The sequence below is a fragment of the Mustela erminea genome, chromosome 3 (assembly GCF_009829155.1).
Source record: "Mustela erminea isolate mMusErm1 chromosome 3, mMusErm1.Pri, whole genome shotgun sequence".
NCBI classification, from domain to species: domain Eukaryota; kingdom Metazoa; phylum Chordata; class Mammalia; order Carnivora; family Mustelidae; genus Mustela; species Mustela erminea.
In genome coordinates this window covers 65,293,989-65,311,258 of record NC_045616.1, presented here as the reverse complement: position 1 = coordinate 65,311,258, position 17,270 = coordinate 65,293,989, and the positions used below count along the sequence as shown (strand labels likewise).

The following is a 17,270-nucleotide window of genomic DNA, read 5'->3' as shown; positions in this document are numbered from 1 at the left end:
CTGCTACTTTGTTCTCTGGCTGGCAAGCATGGTGGCCAATGTAATAGTATTTTCTGCAGCAGCTTTCAAGAGCATAGTCATTGGCTTTGTGGGTGTTGAGTAATACAGTATCTTCTTGATTACTACATTGTAGCTACAGTAGTCTATTCTTTTTTTTTTTTTTTGAAAGATTTATTTATTTGAGACAGAGAGCGAGAACACCAGTGGGAAGAGGGGCAAAGGGAGAGGAAGAGTGAATCATCAAGCAGATTCTCTACTGAGTACGCAGCCCAATGTGGAGCTCGAGCCCAGAACTCCAAGATCATGACCTGAGCCAAAATCAAGGGTGAGATGCTTAACTAACTGAGCCACACATGCACCCATACAGTAGCCTATTCATAACATCAATAATTCTAGTCATGGAGTCTTGTTTCTCCATGCTGATGGGTAGTAGACACTTCTGTAAGAGTCTAGTTCTGCAGTATTACCCTGGGACTCGTTTCTGATGGTCTAGGCTAAAGCCCACTCTTACAGCCCATTAAATAATTTTCTAAGCACCAATTCCCTAAATTGAATCTCTATACCCTTAAAATAGTCAGATCTATTTACTGCAACTGAATGCAGACTGAATGCAACAATTAGTAAAGACACAAAATTTTCCCAAATTATCTATACTATTTCAACAAAATTTTAGAATAATTTGACAAAACCTAACATGTATATGAGATAGAAGTCTAGAATATGTCAACTTTAAAAATGAAAAAAAGGGGCGCCTGGGTGGTTCGGTGAGTTAAGGTTCTGCCTTCGGCTCAGGTCATGATCTCAGGGTCCTGGGATCAAGCCACACATCAGGCTCTCTGCTCAGCAGGGAGCCTGTTTAATAAATAAATAAAATCTTAAAAAAAAAAAAAAAGAATACTGAGTCTAGCTCTTCCAGGGACGGCAACCATAGACATTCAGAATGGTCTAGTGTTTGACCTACCATCATATGCTGTCCTACAGTACAACCTCTAATAAAACTATGCTGTCCTGAATTGTTTACCTTTATATCGAGAAGGCTGGGAAAGCACCAAAATCTGCATGTGGAGTGTGCCTAGGCTAACTTCCAGGAGTTCGTGCTGTGAGATCTCAAGTGCTTATGAGGTTGTCTAAAATGATAAACACAAGTCAGCAAGGCCTATGGTGGTTCCATGTGTGCTAAATGTGTTCGTGACAGGATCAAGCATGCTTTCCTTATCGAGGAGCAGAAAATCATCGTGAAAGCATTATAGGCAAAAGCACAGAGCCAGAATGCTAAAAAAAGAAGAAGAAGAAGAAGAAGAAGAAGAAGAAGAAGAAGAAGAAGAAGAAGAAGAAGAAGCAGAAGAAGAAGCAGCAGCAGCAGCTTTTTTGAGTAATAAAAAAAATCAAAAGGCTTTAAAAAATGAATATTGCATCTAGGGGCACTTAGGTGGTTCAGTCAGTTAATTATCTATTTAATTATCTTCAGCTTGGGTTGTGATTCTGGGGTCCTGGGATCAAGCCCCATGTTGGGCTCTCTGATCAGCAGGGAGCCTGCTTCTCCCTCTCCCTCTGACTGCCACTCCACCTTCTTGTTCCACCAAATAAATAAGTCTTAAAAAAAAAAAAAAGAAGAATGAGTCTATCACCCAAATGCAAACAATTAAATAATTATTTCCAGATTTTTTTTCACTCTTTTTTATATCTGTGACAAATGATACAGGAATATACAAAATGAAACCCCTTCCAGGTTTGAAATTTGGACAGTTTTGTTGACCAAACGAAGTTACTAATTATATGTTGGTCTTTCAATTATTTTCTACCCTGACAACTTGTTTTGCTTAAAAAACAAAAAATAAAAAGTAATACACGAGCAGTGTAATGTATCTGACAAATGAACACCTGGTATCCTGAGAGTAAATCTAAAGGATGTAGACTTCCAGGAAACCCACCAGCCAACGGAATAAATACCCCAGGGAGGTTGTAATGGCCCTGGTTAGCATTGATTTGAGCTTGGGGAAAAGATAAGGCACTGAAACAAGAAACTGAGTCAGTTACAATTTGGTAGTCACCAAGTTATACCACAGTTTAAATTTTAAAATGCCTATAGATTTGGTTTCTGCAGTCACATTTTCTTAGAGCAAATGAAAGCTTCAAAAGAATTTTCCCAATAAATGCACAACACTCTTAAAAGGCACTCAAATATAACCTAAAATAGAAAGGGCAAAACCACTTTTTTTTTAATTAAAAAAAATCGTGTTGAATTAAGGACACTGTGAAAATCTTATTGGAGGTTGCTTAGCTTATAAGCAGAGAGAGGATGTTAGGCTGGACTCTTTGTCTCTATAAACTTGGTACAGTGATTTATTATAGCAGCTAACTTCTATGGATAATTTTAAAAATCTACTAGAAAAATTTAAGCTCTGCTGGCATTCTCTGCCTGACAAGAAAGGCTGCTTCAAACTGTTTAGTGATTTACTTTTCCTTGCTAAATTTGCATTAGCCCGGGAACCCAGGACCACGACCTGAGTCAAAAGCACTCTTAACCAACTGAACCATCCATGTGCCCCAATTTGAAAGATTTTATGAAGATAATAGGATTGGGGAGGATTTCACAGCCAAGAAAGGCCTTAAAAATATTTTAGTGTGGTTAAGGTAAGGCGTGCTAAGGTAAACTGCTCGCTAAATAGATGATCAGCAAAATTTGGATAATGTAGACTTCCATGCTTTGCTTTCATGACACTCCAGGATCTTTCTACCCATATATCATCCTTGTCTGACTGCAGACAATGTATATTCTAAGAGCAACTTATTTTCAGTGGTTTTTTCCCCACCAATTAAACATTTAAAGCTTTTTTTTTTTTTTTTAAATTATAAAAACGTTATTGACTGCCTTGATTCCAGTCTGGTCTCGAAAATACAGAGTATATTGGGTGACTGAGATTTGAAAAGATGCTTTGGGGGCACCTGGCTGACTCAGTCAGAGGAGCATGCTACTCTTGATCTCCACATCTCAGGGTCTTGAGTTTGAACCTCATGTTGGGTACAGAGATTACAAAGAAAAATAAATAAATAAACTTAAAAAAAAAAGATGCTTTCAATAATTCCTGTGACTTCAATTAATCTTTCCCTTTTAAGAATACTTTAGCACCATTTTCTTTCCCCATCTTCATACAAGTGTTTCTCTACCAGGGTTCTCTACAAAACAAAACAAAACAAGACATTGTCTGCTCCTCTTCCTCCCTTCCCCAGCACTCGACTTTCTTCCAGCAAGACCTTATATAAGTTTTCTGAAATAAAATTGTTAAGATTGAATGAAAAAAAGCTGAGTATGCATGTATTAATTTAGTAACTGTTGGTGCTGTGTGGTGGGTCTATGGAGGCTCATTATATTATTTGTGCTCCGGTGCACTTGGAAGCTTTCCACAATAATGTAAGAAGGATATTCAGTCTGATATTCAAAAAATTAGGGTTAGCATTATAGATTTGGGACCTCATCAAAATAAAGATGACAGTTAAGCCATGGGACTGGATGAAAACACTTAGGAAGAATATACGTAGAAAAGAATATAGAACTAAAATGTAAGCAACTCTAATATTTAGAAGTCAGAGAATTAAGATAAAGTGAAGTACACTGAGCTGCCAGTAAGAGGAAACCAGGAAGTGAGATGTTCATGAAGCCTAGAGAAGAAAATATTTCAAAAATGTGGAAGAGGCCAAGAGTGTCAAATGCCACCTAAAGGCTAAAATAAAAACTAAGAATTTACCTTTCGGATTTGTCAAGATGGAGGTTTAGACAATTCTTCAGACAGATTTTTTGCTATAAAAGGGAACACAAAAGTTAAGTAGTGGGTGGAGGAGAACAGAGGTAAAAAAAAATTTTCATTTTCCTCTCTTTTGAGATACTTGAGACTGAGGCTTATTAGTACACTGGTAGAATGACTTAGTTGAAAGGGGGAGAACAGACACAGGAGGGCTATAACAGAACAATCAAGGTCCTGAATGAAATGCACAAAAGTACAAGTAGAGGGAATAATTCTGTGTGTAACAGAAAGGAAGGCAAAATTTATAGATTCAGATATAGAGAGATGGTAGAGTAATGGAGGGTAGATGAAGTGGTGTCAATCTTTACACCTTAACTCTCTAAGCTCTTGTTAGATGGCCAGTAGTGAGAAGTACTATGGGATGAACCTACCTCATAAGATTTCCGTGAGGATCCAACTGTTAAAGAGCCAACACTCAACATCATCCTGTAGAAATTGTTATTAAGACTCCTAGTTCAGTTCTCCATTAACTCAATAAAATTATCAATCTATCATTCTGCATTTAATAAAGTACCACAATTAAAAATAACAAAGATGGATGTAACTTAATAAGGTTGAGGGTGTCAGAAAAGGCTTTCCTGAGACATTTAAACCAAAAGCTATGTAAGTTGCAGGCACACTAACTTGACAAAGGTGGGGATATTAGAAGTTTAAGGAGGTTTAGAAACAAACAAAAGGTCTATTGTGTCTATCAGTCAACGGCCAGATCACAAAGCAACTAAAACCACGGGAACATTTATCCTCTGTGATTTCCAATACCTCCTGTGGGTGAAAATAGGCTCTTAATAAACATTATGTCAAGTATGTATTTTAGTTCATGCTGAAGCCAACTCAAGTCCAACTGAGAGGTGAAAATAATTCATCGACTTTGATTAGACCATAAACTATAAAGCAAGGAGAGCAAACAGGTTTCCCCTTCTTGCCTATTCTATTGACAGAGGTCATGTTGAATCCTTGAGTTTGTTCAGGCTAAGTAGTTAAATGCAGGAGCTAGTAATTCTTACTTGCCATAGATACCATAAATTACTGTTTTGTCATCACTGACCTAAGATAGCAACTTAGTAACTTTTTTTAAAAAAGATTTTATTTTATTTATTTATTTGACAGAGATCACAAGTAGTCAGAGAGGCAGGCAGAGAGAGAGGAGGAAGCAGGCTCTCCGCAGAGCAGAGAGCCCAATGTGGGGCTCGATCCCAGGACCCTGGGATCATGACCTGAGCTGAAGGCAGAGGCTTAACCCATTGAGCCACCCAAGCACCCCAGTAACTTTTTTTGGAGTTAAAAAAATCCCTTCAATTATTTTTTAGAAGACTGGTATATAAATATTAGCAGAATCTGAATCTCCCCTCCCCTCCTTTTTTAAGATTTTATTTATCTGACAGAGAGCACAAGCAGGGGGAGCAGCAGGCAGGGGGAGAAGCAGACTCCCTGCTGAGCATGGAGCCCATCCCAGGACCCTGGGATGATGATCTGAATAGAAGGCAGCCACTTAATGAATGAGCCACCCAGGCGCCCCAGAATCTGAATTTCCTAACCATTCACAAAACCGCAGCAGAAAAATTTAAAATGTCTTTTCTATTAGAGCAACTTTCATGATTTTCAACATAATTAAATTCTTAAAAATTAGAAAAGAACAAGACAGAAAAGTGGGAACCAAGGGAAAATAAAAAATAACCTGGGAGGGATGCCTGGATGGCTCAGTTGATCAAGCAGCTGCCTTCGGCTCAGGTCATGATCCCAGCATCCTGGGATTGAGTCCCCCACATCCGGCTCCTTGCTCGGCAGGGAGCCTGCTTCTCCCTCTGCCTGCCATTCTGTCTGCCTGTGCTCGCTCTCTCCCTCTCTCTCTCTGATAAATAAATAAAATCTTTAATATATATATATATGTGTATATATATATATATATATATATATATATATATATATAAAATAACCTGGGATATTTCCAGAAAACAGGTATATATAAGGTAAATCAGGTGACAGGTAGGTGGAAGAATGTTATGTTGATGTAAATGCTGAAAAAACATTGTATGAGAAGAGTTTCAAATGCCCTTAGTATAACATGGTAGAAGGAGGGAAAATGTGTTCTGGAACAAAGACATACTGTCAAAAAGGGAACTATTTCTATGTATTCTGTAGTATTTCTATAGTACTGAGTGATGTTGGCACAGTCGTTTTGACTTTTACAGTAACCCACGGAGCATAATAGTTCACCCTTTTCTGTACTAAACCTTGACTCATATTTAAGAGGAGCAACATTGTTTTTTAAGAAAATATCAAGTTACAATTACCCTAAAAAGCAATATGGCTGTTCTATTTTCTCAGAGACCTCACATTTTAACAAATTTACACATGGAAAGTATTAAAAAACAAAATGATTAAACTTAACTGGAGGGAAATCTGCACCTACACAAGTTTCCTTGCCATATAAACTGTATTTTCTCAAAGATTTCGGACTCATTTTTGAATCTGCAAAGGCTTTTCATAAATAAGACCACAAAAAGGCTGGCCAGCTAGCATTCAGACTTTAAGCTTGTCTTAAAGCTTGCCCTACCAGTTGGAAAATTTAGCCTCTCTTAACACACCAGGCACAAATGCTCCTTTGACTGCATTACCGAGTTAAGGAACAATGTTTGTTCAACTGTGAATCACTAACTGTAAAATCCATGCCAAATTACACCAAGGAGTCAATTTTTGTCTGTATAAACAAGAGAAGTAAGGTAATTAAGTACAGGGGTCTCGGGCGGTAGGTGCTACGCTTGCTGAAATTCCGATTACCCGGTTCCATCCCCAGTCCGACTGAACCCCTTTTAAGGATCGGGCCTCGGGGATACATTTTGAACGCGCTCGCCAGAAACTGTGAACCATGGTCCTGCAACCCACCAAACCACCTCATCCTGGAAAGTAATATTAGTTTACTTCGGCAAAGTTGTGACAAATTGTTTCGGTAAAGGCCAGTATGGGCCGGAAAGGAAATTCTAAAACATCCAGAGAATTGCTCCAATCTACACCAAAAAGCGAGCCAGAGCGAGTGAAGAGATGAACACACGCGGGGCGCCCCAAGCGTTTCCGCAAATGTGAACTGCCCTTTCTTCTGAGGGTAAAGAATTTGGGGATCAGGGCCGACTTACTCAACCCTAACTGCAAAGAACCGTTCTTTCTGACTCCTCTATGGTCTTTCCCAGGACTACACGCGGCGCCGACAGTACAGAGGCCCTCGTGAGGCCCCAAACCGGCCCGCGCTCCAGGACAAATGTCCCACCAGGTCGGTCACAAATGCCGGGGCCTCAGGCCGCGCGTGCGCAGCGAAGCACTAAGCTCGCGGCAAAATCCGTTTCCTGACTTTTGGAGGAAGCAGCGTTGCATCACTTCCGGCCTTCCTCTAGCTGCCATCTTGCGTCCCCGCGTGTGTGCACCTAATCTCAGCTGGTCCGCCCGAGACCCCCTGAGCGCCAACCCTAGTCCCCCGCGCGGTCCCATTTCCGCTCCAACAAGGTACAAAAAGGCTCTGGACGCCGGCGTGGGAGGAGGACGGGAACGGGGGCGGGAAGTGCCCGGAAGGAGCGAGACAGGGAGGGACAGGGCTGAGGAGAGGAAGGCGATGCGACGGACAGGCGCACCCACTCAGGCTGACTCTCGGGGGCGAGGTCGAGCCAGGGGCGGCTGCCCTGGGGGCGAGGCGACGCCGTCTCTTCCTCCACCTCGCGGCGGAACCCGAGGACAGGAGCCTCAGGTACCGCGAGGCTTGCGGAGAGTGGCTGGGCCGGGCCGGGCAGGCCCTGGCTAGGCCGAGGCCGGGCCAGGGCCGGGGGTGGGGGGTGCTGACCAGGCGTGGGTTAGAGGCCTTTTCGGCTTGTAAGGGGGGGGGGGCTGAAGAGGGTAGGAAAGTGGGTGCTCTTTACGCTCCCTCAAAACTGAAATTGGGAGCTTTGCGGGGTGGATTGGGAATTCAGGCCTCGGCCTGTTTAGGACTTTTTTTTTTTTTTTTTTTTTGGTTGGTGTCTTGGGAAATAACGAGCGTGGAATGCTAGAGTGAACCAGACCTTTCCTCGCTGAGGGTTTCCTGTTTTTCTAGATGAAAGAAACTATCATGAACCAGGAGAAACTCGCCAAACTGCAAGCACAAGTGCGCATTGGTGGGAAAGTAAGTTTCAATAGTTTGGGGAGCTTTTTGAAGTTTAAAGGTTTTGGGTGGTATTTGCTTTTTGTTTTTTGTTGTTTTTTTTTTTTTTTTTTACCCTTGGATTTGCTTTTCTTGTGTTATTGGCTTGTCACTGTCTCTAGAGGGCATTTCATAGAGCTAGCAAAGCGGGGGGGGGGGGGGGGGGGGGGCGGGGTTAAATGGTGTACAATAGAGTGTGTCAGTGGGACCTGTATGTTGTAGATTAAAAGAGAAAAGTGAGTCTAGATGAAAAGAGAACTTAAACAACAAACATTACTTCTGTATAAGTATGTTTTGTGTTACAGTGTTTAAGTAGAACAAAAGTGTTTCCTAGTTTAATCAGTAAGAAAATGTGTCAATTCTGTTAGTGGCCATCATACTTCTACCTTGTTTGGCCCAAGTTGTATACATACGGTGCTTTGCCTTTTCTCTTTCTTTCTTTCTTTCTTTCTTATTTTAAAATAACTATGCTAACTCTGAGCTTTAGTTCCATCTGTCTTTTGAACTGTAGTTTATATTGTAAGATTCTGGATAATTGTTGTGCTTAATAGTTAGAAGTTTGTGTCTGTTTTAAGTTAAGGCCTGTAATTCTTTCTTAAATGCAGTTTAGAGTAGTTGTATGTTTTCTAGGATATTTGGAAGATACATATGTTAGAGGCACATCATAGACTTCAAGGCAGTGACTGTGGATTTGAAAACACTACCTAAGCAGATCTCTTTCAATTTTGGCTTTGTTAATATGCTAAAACTGAGAGAATGAGAATGATTGGTAGGTTTTTAGGTAAGTTTTTGGCTGTTTGGTTTTTCCTGCTGGATACTGATCTTCAAGAGTATTCTTTTTTGAACTTGGAAGTATTAGATTGTTTTCTGAGTGATGTACTTAAGTCAGATGTCTGCTCCAGACAGAGGTCTGTCTGCTTAGTTGTATTTTGCATCATGTTAGCACATTCCTAGTATTTAACAAGGTGTGGTAGCCTGTTGGAACAGAGCATGTCTTTACTTGGTAAAACTTGTAAAGCTTCCCTAGGACAAGTTTATTACCTATTAGTTTTTCCCAATTTTAAACATTTGTCTTCAAGTAGAATCTTCTGTGAAATACAAGCTGCATGTAGGCTTAAACAACGAGATGTGCATTTGTTAAATTACTGAACTTTGCCAACAATGAATATATCACGATCCTTTTTTCTTTCCTGAAGCTAGTAGTCTTGAGCATCTGCACCTGCCCATTAACAAATGGTAGGTGTTTCTTGTTCTTAGCAATTGTTAAAAGCTAGGTGTGGCCTTCAGGTCCCAGAAGAACTCATTATATCCTTTGTGGTCAGTGTTTCAGTGTTCTTACATTAGTGTTTGTTTTTAAAGATTTTATTTATTTATTTGACAGAGATCACAAGTAGGTGGAGAGGCAGGCAGGGAGAGAGAGAGAGACAGAGGAGGAAGCAGGCTCCCCACCGAGCAGAGAGCCCAATGTGGGGCTCGATCCCAGGACCCTGGGATCATGACCTGAGCTGAAGGCAGAGGCTTTAACCTACTGAGCCACCCAGATGCCCCTACATTAGTGTTTTTAAGTGTCTTTTAGTACAGGTTTTACAGGAAGTATTGTGGATAATGTGCTTGTGTGCTGTCTTTCTTTGGTACTGATCATTTAGCTATGAGAAACATTCTAGGGCAAGGAAAGTGTAGGTTTTTTAGATTCTTAAGGCTGATGTAGGATTGAACTTTGTTTAGGTGACGTAGGAAATACTTATGTCCTTGTAATCTGGACCTTTTAAAAAACTTCTTTGTTATGGAATATGAAATTTGGTGAGTTAGTTTTGCCTTAGAGAAACCTGTGTTAGGTACTTCCAGATAAGTAGTGTAAAGTGCTTTATTCAATATCTGATCAGAGCATTGATACTAAATTACATCAGTAAAAATTGAACTCTCTGGATGTGAACTGTATGGAATCTATAGAAGGTGTGTCAGGTTTGTTTTTAGAATCTTAGAGTAGTCGTTTAGAATGTCTTTTAGAGAGAATTCTTTGAAAACCAGGTATCTACATGACTACATCAAAGTGATTTTTATTCTTAAAGGTTTTAGGGGGGATTGGTAGCCAGTATTTTTTTTTTTTTTTTTTTTTTGTAGCTATGATATGTTACTCGGTTTGTCTATCATTTACTTAAGACTTTAACTGTGCTCAGTTCTGAGAATATGAAATTTAAGAAATTTATGGTCCCTTAGGGGACTTTAACGCCAGTAGGGGAGGGGTTTTTTTGGTTTTTGTTTTTTAATTTGTTTTCATAGTGTAATATACATAGTGCAGAGAAGCATTTTCTTTTTCTCTCTCTCTCTTTCTTTTTTTTTAAAGATTTTACTCATTTATTTGACAGAGAGATCACAAGTAGGCATAGAGGCAGGCCGGGGGAGGGGGAAGCATGCTTCCTGCCAAGCAGAGAGCCCGATGCAGGGCTTGATCCCAGGACCCTGAGATCATGACAGCTGAAGGCAGAGGCTTAACCCACTGAGCCACCCAGGTGCCCCTAGAAGCATTTTCAAAATCTAGATATGGGAATGATTTTGCTAGGGGCAGTTTATGGCAGAATTTAGGGATGACATGAAAGAGATAATGGTTTGAAAAGGGTTTTAAAGGACAAATAGAAATTGGTATGTAGGGGACACCTGGGTGGCTCAGTTGGTTAAGCGGCTGCCTTCGGCTCAGGTCATGATCCCAGCATTCTGGGATCGGGTCCCACATCGGGCACCTTGCTCGGCAGGGAGCCTGCTTCTCCCTCTGCCTCTGCTGCCACTCTGCCTGCCTGTGCTCTCTCTTCTCTCTCTCTGGCAAATAAATAAATAAAATCTTAAAAAAAAAAAATGGTATGTAGGTTGGGGTATTTTGAAATAGATGGGTGGTAACCTTTCCATAAGGAGCTTTATGTATCATATAAAGGGCTTAATCTATACATAAGAGTTCTTGAGTTTATTAAGTATTACGGAGAGTTAAGCAGAAAATGAGAGCCTCATTTGCCTAGTTCTGAAAGTTTATGGGTTATATTTGAGAAGGAGGAGATTGGAAACTTGGTGTATATGAACAAGTGGCCACAAACTTGCTTGAAGCCTGTATTCCTTTGTTCATTCATTCAAATTACTGAGTGTCTTCAGGGAGCTGGACACTGTTCTCAATACTGTTCATGGCAGTAAACAGAATGGACTCTCTCTCTCTCTTTTTTTTTTTTTTAATAAACATATAATATATTTTTATCCCCAGGGGTACAGGTCTGTGAATCGCCAGATTTACACACTTCACAGCACTCACCATAGCACATACCCTCCCCAATGTCCATAACCCTACCCACCTTCTCCCAATCCCTCTTCCCCCAGCAACCCTCAGTTTGTTTTGTGAGATTAAGAGTCACTTATGGTTTGTCTTCCTCCCAATCCCATCTCGTTTCATTTATTCTTCTCCTAGCCCCTTAACCCCCCATGTTGCATCTCCACTTCCTTATATCAGGAAGATCATATGATAGTTGTCTTTCTCTGCTTGACTTATTTCACTAAGCATGATACGCTCTAGTTCCATCCATGTCTTCGCAAATGGCAAGATTTCATTTCTTTTGATGGCTGCATAGTATTCCATTGTGTATATATACCACATCTTCTTTATCCATTCATCTGTTGATGGACATCTAGGTTCTTTCCATGGTTTGGCTATTATAGACATTGCTGCTATAAACATTTGGGTGCATGTGCCCTTTCGGATCACTACATTTGTATCTTTAGGGTAAATACCCAGTAGTGCAGTTGCTGGGTCATAGGGTAGTTCTGTTTTCAACTTTTTGAGGAACCTCCATGCTGTTTTCCAGAGTGGTTGCACCAGCATGCATTCCCACCAACAGTGTAGGAGGGTTCCCCTTTGTCCACATCCTCACCAGCATCTGTCATTTCCTGACTTGTTAATTTTAGCCACAGAATGGAATCTCTTAAGGAGGTTACATTCTGGTGAAGGGAGACAGACAATAAATTACATTTATCTCATAGTAATTATTAGGAAGGAAAATAAACCTGGATGGATAGAGATAACTGTAGTAGTTGCTTTTTTACATAGGGTGGCTGGGAAAGACCACTAATAGGGTGATGTAAGAACAGAGATCTGTAGTAAGGGAGGGAACAAATACAGATGGTAGGGAAGAAAGGAATAGTATGTGCAAAGGCCCTTTTTGGCCTGTTGAAGGAACTGTGAGGAGGTTTATTTGGCTAAAGATGAGAATGTATGTGATACAAGATGTGGTCAAGAATAGAATAGTAGGGGCAGAGCAGATCATATCATGTAGAGGCTTTGTGGTTTAAGATAAAAACTTAAGATTTTATTCTTAGGTATTATAAAAGTCTATTATAAACTCATTTAAACATGTCCATACACTGTCTTGCTTGTGAATATTAATGGAAAACAGAAAAGGTTAATAGTTCTGGACATATAACTTCTAAATGATGCTTAATTTAGGTTGATACATGCTATCTCTTTGATCACTTCTAGAGCAGATAATTTAAAAAATAAGACTTTGAAAAGATCATTGTTTTATATATGACAAAACTAGAAGCTTAGAAGTTGTTAAGGATTTATAGACAATTCCTTCGTTACCCTCTTTCTGCTTCCATCATTCCCTACTTGCTGCCTAAAAGTTTGTGCTTATGGTAGTTTTCTTAAACATATCCAAAGGTCAGAAAGGAATTAGAAGCTTTCCTTTGCAAATGTCTGTTATGGGGTGCCTGGGTGGCTCAGTGGGTTAAGCCTCTGCCTTTGGTTCAGGTCATAATCTCAGGGTCTGGGAATCAAGCCCCATATCAGGCTCTCTGCTCAGCAGCGGGGAGCCTGCTCCTCCCCGCCCCCTGCCTACTTAGGATATCTCTCTCTCTCTCTCTCTCTGTTAAATAAATAAATAAAATCTTTTTTTAAAAAAAAAAGTCTGTTATGGTATGTATGTGGTGAGGTTTTCTTTTCTCCTCACTCTAGGGAACTGCTCGCCGAAAGAAGAAGGTGGTTCATAGAACAGCTACAGCAGATGATAAAAAACTTCAGTTCTCCTTAAAGAAGTTAGGGGTAAACAATATCTCTGGTATTGAAGAAGTAAGTATCGAATTTTATTTCTTTATAAAACAAGTTTTGGTCGGAAAAAGCTTCAGTGGCCATGCATTAAACTTTTTTTTTTTTTTTTTTCTACTCCCAACAGAGAATTTCATATCCCTCTAAAATCGGTTTCTGTTCCACTAGTGAATATTAGGGAGTGCTAAGTCTGAAAGTGATTAGATTGTACTTTCCATTCCAGGCAAAGTATTCCTGTGCCTCACAGTGAAATAGTGGATTAGTTAGCCAGACTTAAGCTTTTCCTTAATAGAATGTTTGGGGTTTTGGGTGTTGCTAATTAATTTTTTTTTCTTGATAGGTGAATATGTTCACAAACCAAGGAACAGTGATCCACTTTAACAACCCCAAAGTTCAGGCATCGCTGGCAGCGAACACTTTCACCATTACAGGCCATGCTGAGACAAAGCAGCTGACAGAAATGCTACCCAGTATCTTAAACCAACTTGGTGCAGACAGTCTGACTAGTTTAAGAAGACTGGCTGAAGCTCTGCCCAAACAATGTGAGTTTCCTTTAGTTATTTTGCCCAGGGTTACCGATTTATCAGGAAATTTCTAAGATCTCAAGTAGATATGAATATCTTTAAATTTGAAAATGACAGTTTTCCTCTAAAAAGTGACAATTTTTACAATGACTTTTAAGCAGGTGTTCTTAGTGTTTTCAGTGTGTTAACTAGTTTGCTGTGGACTTTATACTTGATTCAGTGGAATGTTTTTTGCCAACTTGCTTTGGATCAGTGGTTTAAAATTTTTACCTTTATCAGCTGGAAATGATAAATGTTAATTTGGGGGGGGGTTTTGGATAACTGTTAAGAATTGATTAAAATATATTATAAATTGTCAGGTTTTTTTCAGTGTATTTACAACTGGTATTACCAGTAATGTTTAAGAATTGGCCTGGCATTATTTGGGTGTTTTTCATTATAGTACAAGGATTTTGTTCAGGGCAGAAGAATCTTGTAGTTGAGTAAGTGCATTAAGAGATGTAGCTACTTTATGCTGTGGTTCTCTGAGTAAAATTTTGGAGAATGGCAATGTAGAAGCAAGACAGGCTTATTATATTGTCCATTATTTAGTCTTCCATGTTTTTCTAGGCATTTTTCTGCTTTTATGTAGATAAGAATTTGGGGGGACGGGGTGTCGGTCAGATGGAGAGGCGTAAGAAATTCTAGAAAGTCTTGGGCCTTTGGAGCTAAAGTAGGCTTTGGAAATACCCCACTGAAAATCTGATAGGGATAGTACTGGGAGGTCTCCATGTATAGTTCACTTTTTTGTGTGTTAAAAAGAAAATGGATGCTTACCACCAATCAGAGGCACTTAATTTTTTGATCATTTTATTTTCATTTCAGTAAAGGTTTGTTAAGCATCTCCCATATGCCATGCACAAAACATTTGAGAAAACAATCTCTTAATTTTTGCCTCCCAAAAGAAATCTTCCCATAATTTGGTATGTGGGTTTACTGCTACCCTGGGGGCACTCTGTTTTCATACCACTTCAGGACCCGTGGTGGGTCAGAGGATTGAAAATACGGGTATGAAATTTGTTCTGTTGGCTGTGAACAGCATTCTAGTTCATCTGTAGACATTAGGCTACCGTGTTATTATTAGTACTTAGGGATGAAATCCCAAATGTCATTGTTGTCATAAGTTCTAACAACACTTGGCCTTTCATCTGTTCTTCTGGTTAATGTTTTTAAAGACTTAATGAATGTGTAACATAGTCATTTCACTTTCACAGCTGTGGATGGAAAAGCACCACTTGCTACCGGAGAGGATGATGATGATGAAGTTCCAGGTAGGAACCTTCATTTATGGTTAAACTAGAAAATCTTAGGGACACCTGGGTGGCTCAGTTGGTTAAGCAGCTGCCTTCGGCTCAGGTCATGATCCCAGCGTCCTGGGATCGAGTCCCACATCGGGTTCCTTGCTCCGCAGGGAGCCTGCTTCTCCCTCTCCCTCTGACTCTGCCTTCCACTCTGTCTGCCTGTGCTCGCTCTCGCCCTCTCTCTGACAAATAAATAAATAAAATCTTAAAAAAAAAAAAAAAAAAACCTAGAAAATCTTAGAAGGAAGAATAACCAATCTTTGTACTAAAGGAAAGCCTTAACTTGGGGGAGGGGGTAATAACATAAAGGACAGGAAAGGAAGACATGAACCTTGCCCAGAATGAAAAAAATAATGCGGTATTATTTAACTAGGAGTTATGTTTGTAGACTTGGCTTTTTCTAATTGGAGACTTCAAATATTGAATAAGTATGTATGTTATCACATAAATAGAATACTAGTAGATCACAGAGACCTGTTTCCTACTTAGAGATTAATAAATTCATGATAAGGCATGGAGAAGTTCAGGTATCTTGGGATATGGTATAACCATTCTAAAGTCAGAAAAACTCTTGGCCATCAGGAGGGATTTTGCTTTCTTAGCTGTTACTTGGTAATTTGTTTTGGGGGCTCCTGGGTTGCTCAGTTATTTAAGCGATTGCCTTCAGCTCAGGTCATGAGCCTTGAGTCCAACATTGGGTTTCCTGCTTAGCGGGGAGTCTGCTTCTCCTTCTGACCCTCCCCCTTCACATATTCTCTCTCTCTCATTCTTTTTCAAATAAATAAATAAAATCTTTTTTTTTTTTAAATAAATTGTTTTGTTATAAAACATGTTTATTCAGCAATAGAATCACTAGACTGAAATACTTCCACTTTGCCTAGATAGGTGTCCTTTAGGAATCCAGGAAAACTTTATATTGTTTGTGATGGTGTTCTTTGGTTCTGACCCCCATGTTGACTAATATATTACTATTGCTCAGTTTTAATTCTTGGGGTGAAATGGAACTGGGGAGGGCATGTGCATATTTTTAAGCATAGTATCTGTGTCATTAGATTAATGAATTTCCCTCTTTTCCTTGTTTTAATTACATTCCAGAACCTATACTTGAAAATGTGCCAAATGGGTAGTGGTCTCTTTGGAAATAAAGTTTTTAAGTATATATCTTGATTTTTAACTGTAAGATTTATTTTTAGAGCATTTTTTTAACCTCTTTTTAAAATCTGATGATTTGTAGATTTGGGATTTTTCAGTTTTTCTTTTTTTTTTCCTCTAGATCTTGTGGAGAATTTTGATGAAGCTTCCAAGAATGAAGCAAACTGAATTGAGTCAACTTCTGAAGAAGATAAAACTTAAAGAAGTTACTGGGAGCTGCTATTTTATATTATGACTGCTTTTTAAAATTTTGTTCATGGATCTGATAAAATCTAGATCTCTAATATTTTTAAGCCCAAGCCCCTTGGACACTGCAGCTCTTTTCAGTTTTTGCTTATACACAATTCATTCTTTGCAGCTTATTAAGCTGAAGAAGCCTGGGAATAAAGTTTGAAACAAGATTAATAAAGTTCTTTGCCTAGGATACGGTTTTACTTTTTATTTCATTAACACTGATTTGTACATGGAAAGCAAAGTTGTTTATAGAAAGCTAATCATGGCATGTAATATGGCTGGTAATCTTTGGTGAAATTTGATTAAAGATTTTAAATGGCCGTATAATATAACAACAGTGGTATAAAGTTCTCATATTTTAAAACTTGTCTCTAGCAGCCCTCAGAGCTACAGTGGTGTAAGTAATGGGTATAATTATAAGGGATGGAATATTGCTTAGTGGGTGAGAAAGAGTTTCTCTTAATATTTTCTATATTGTAAGTATATACCAAGTGCCTTTAACATACTACTGCACTTAATTTTCATTTAATTCTCAATCTACGAAGTAGGGGTTAGTAGCTCCACTTTCTAGTTGTAACACAAGGGTACCTTAAAAAAGTGGAAGTAATCTCTTAATGAAAATGATTTTTTTCATTATTTCAACTTTCTATTTCAACTTCATTATTTCATTACTTCACCTTCTTGTAGGATATTCTGTTAGACCCCTGAAAAAACTAGTGTTTGTATTAGGAATGTCACCTCATCTTAAATTTAAGTTGTAACACTTTAATAGGGCTTTTTTCTCTAGAAAAAAATCTTTGAAATAACAGTAAAGTTTACATGTATACATTTGAAAGAAATTTAGCATATAATATTTGTGCTGTGCCCCAGTCAGGATACTGAACAGTTCCATCATCCCATCTATAAGGCTACTTAAAAAAAAATTTGTATTAGCAATCATAATGTTGAAAAATCTTAAACATTTACAAATGATAATTA

The 17,270-nt window shown here is 39.1% G+C and overlaps 1 protein-coding gene and 1 pseudogene across 2 annotated transcripts; both read left to right on the top strand.

The window, feature by feature from the left end:
- Nucleotides 1-940: 940 nt before the first annotated feature.
- LOC116587202 lies at nucleotides 941-7,120 on the top strand (annotated as a pseudogene).
- Nucleotides 7,121-7,164: 44 nt separating this feature from the next.
- Nucleotides 7,165-16,621, top strand: BTF3 (basic transcription factor 3). Of its 2 annotated transcripts, none has more exons than XM_032335985.1 (6): nucleotides 7,165-7,298; nucleotides 7,879-7,947; nucleotides 12,953-13,066; nucleotides 13,383-13,584; nucleotides 14,820-14,876; nucleotides 16,180-16,621. In XM_032335985.1, the coding sequence occupies exons 2-6, from the start codon at nucleotides 7,879-7,881 to the stop codon at nucleotides 16,224-16,226; spliced, it is 489 nt and encodes a 162-aa protein (XP_032191876.1). In that variant the 5' UTR covers nucleotides 7,165-7,298; the 3' UTR covers nucleotides 16,227-16,621. The 2 variants fall into 2 exon arrangements, with proteins under 2 accessions (XP_032191876.1, XP_032191877.1); XM_032335986.1 differs by lacking the exon at nucleotides 7,165-7,298 and adding an exon at nucleotides 7,305-7,536.
- Nucleotides 16,622-17,270: the final 649 nt, after the last annotated feature.

What these genes read in the sequence shown, in the direction of transcription:
- BTF3 (XM_032335986.1), top strand. Translation starts at nt 7,405, where the DNA reads ATGCGACGGACAGGCGCACCCACTCAGGCTGACTCTCGGGGGCGAGGT. An exon ending in CCCGAGGACAGGAGCCTCAG is followed by an intron (nt 7,537 to 7,878) that starts GTACCGCGAGGC and finishes CTGTTTTTCTAG; the next exon opens with ATGAAAGAAACTATCATGAA. An exon ending in TGAAGCTCTGCCCAAACAAT is followed by an intron (nt 13,585 to 14,819) that starts GTGAGTTTCCTT and finishes TCACTTTCACAG; the next exon opens with CTGTGGATGGAAAAGCACCA.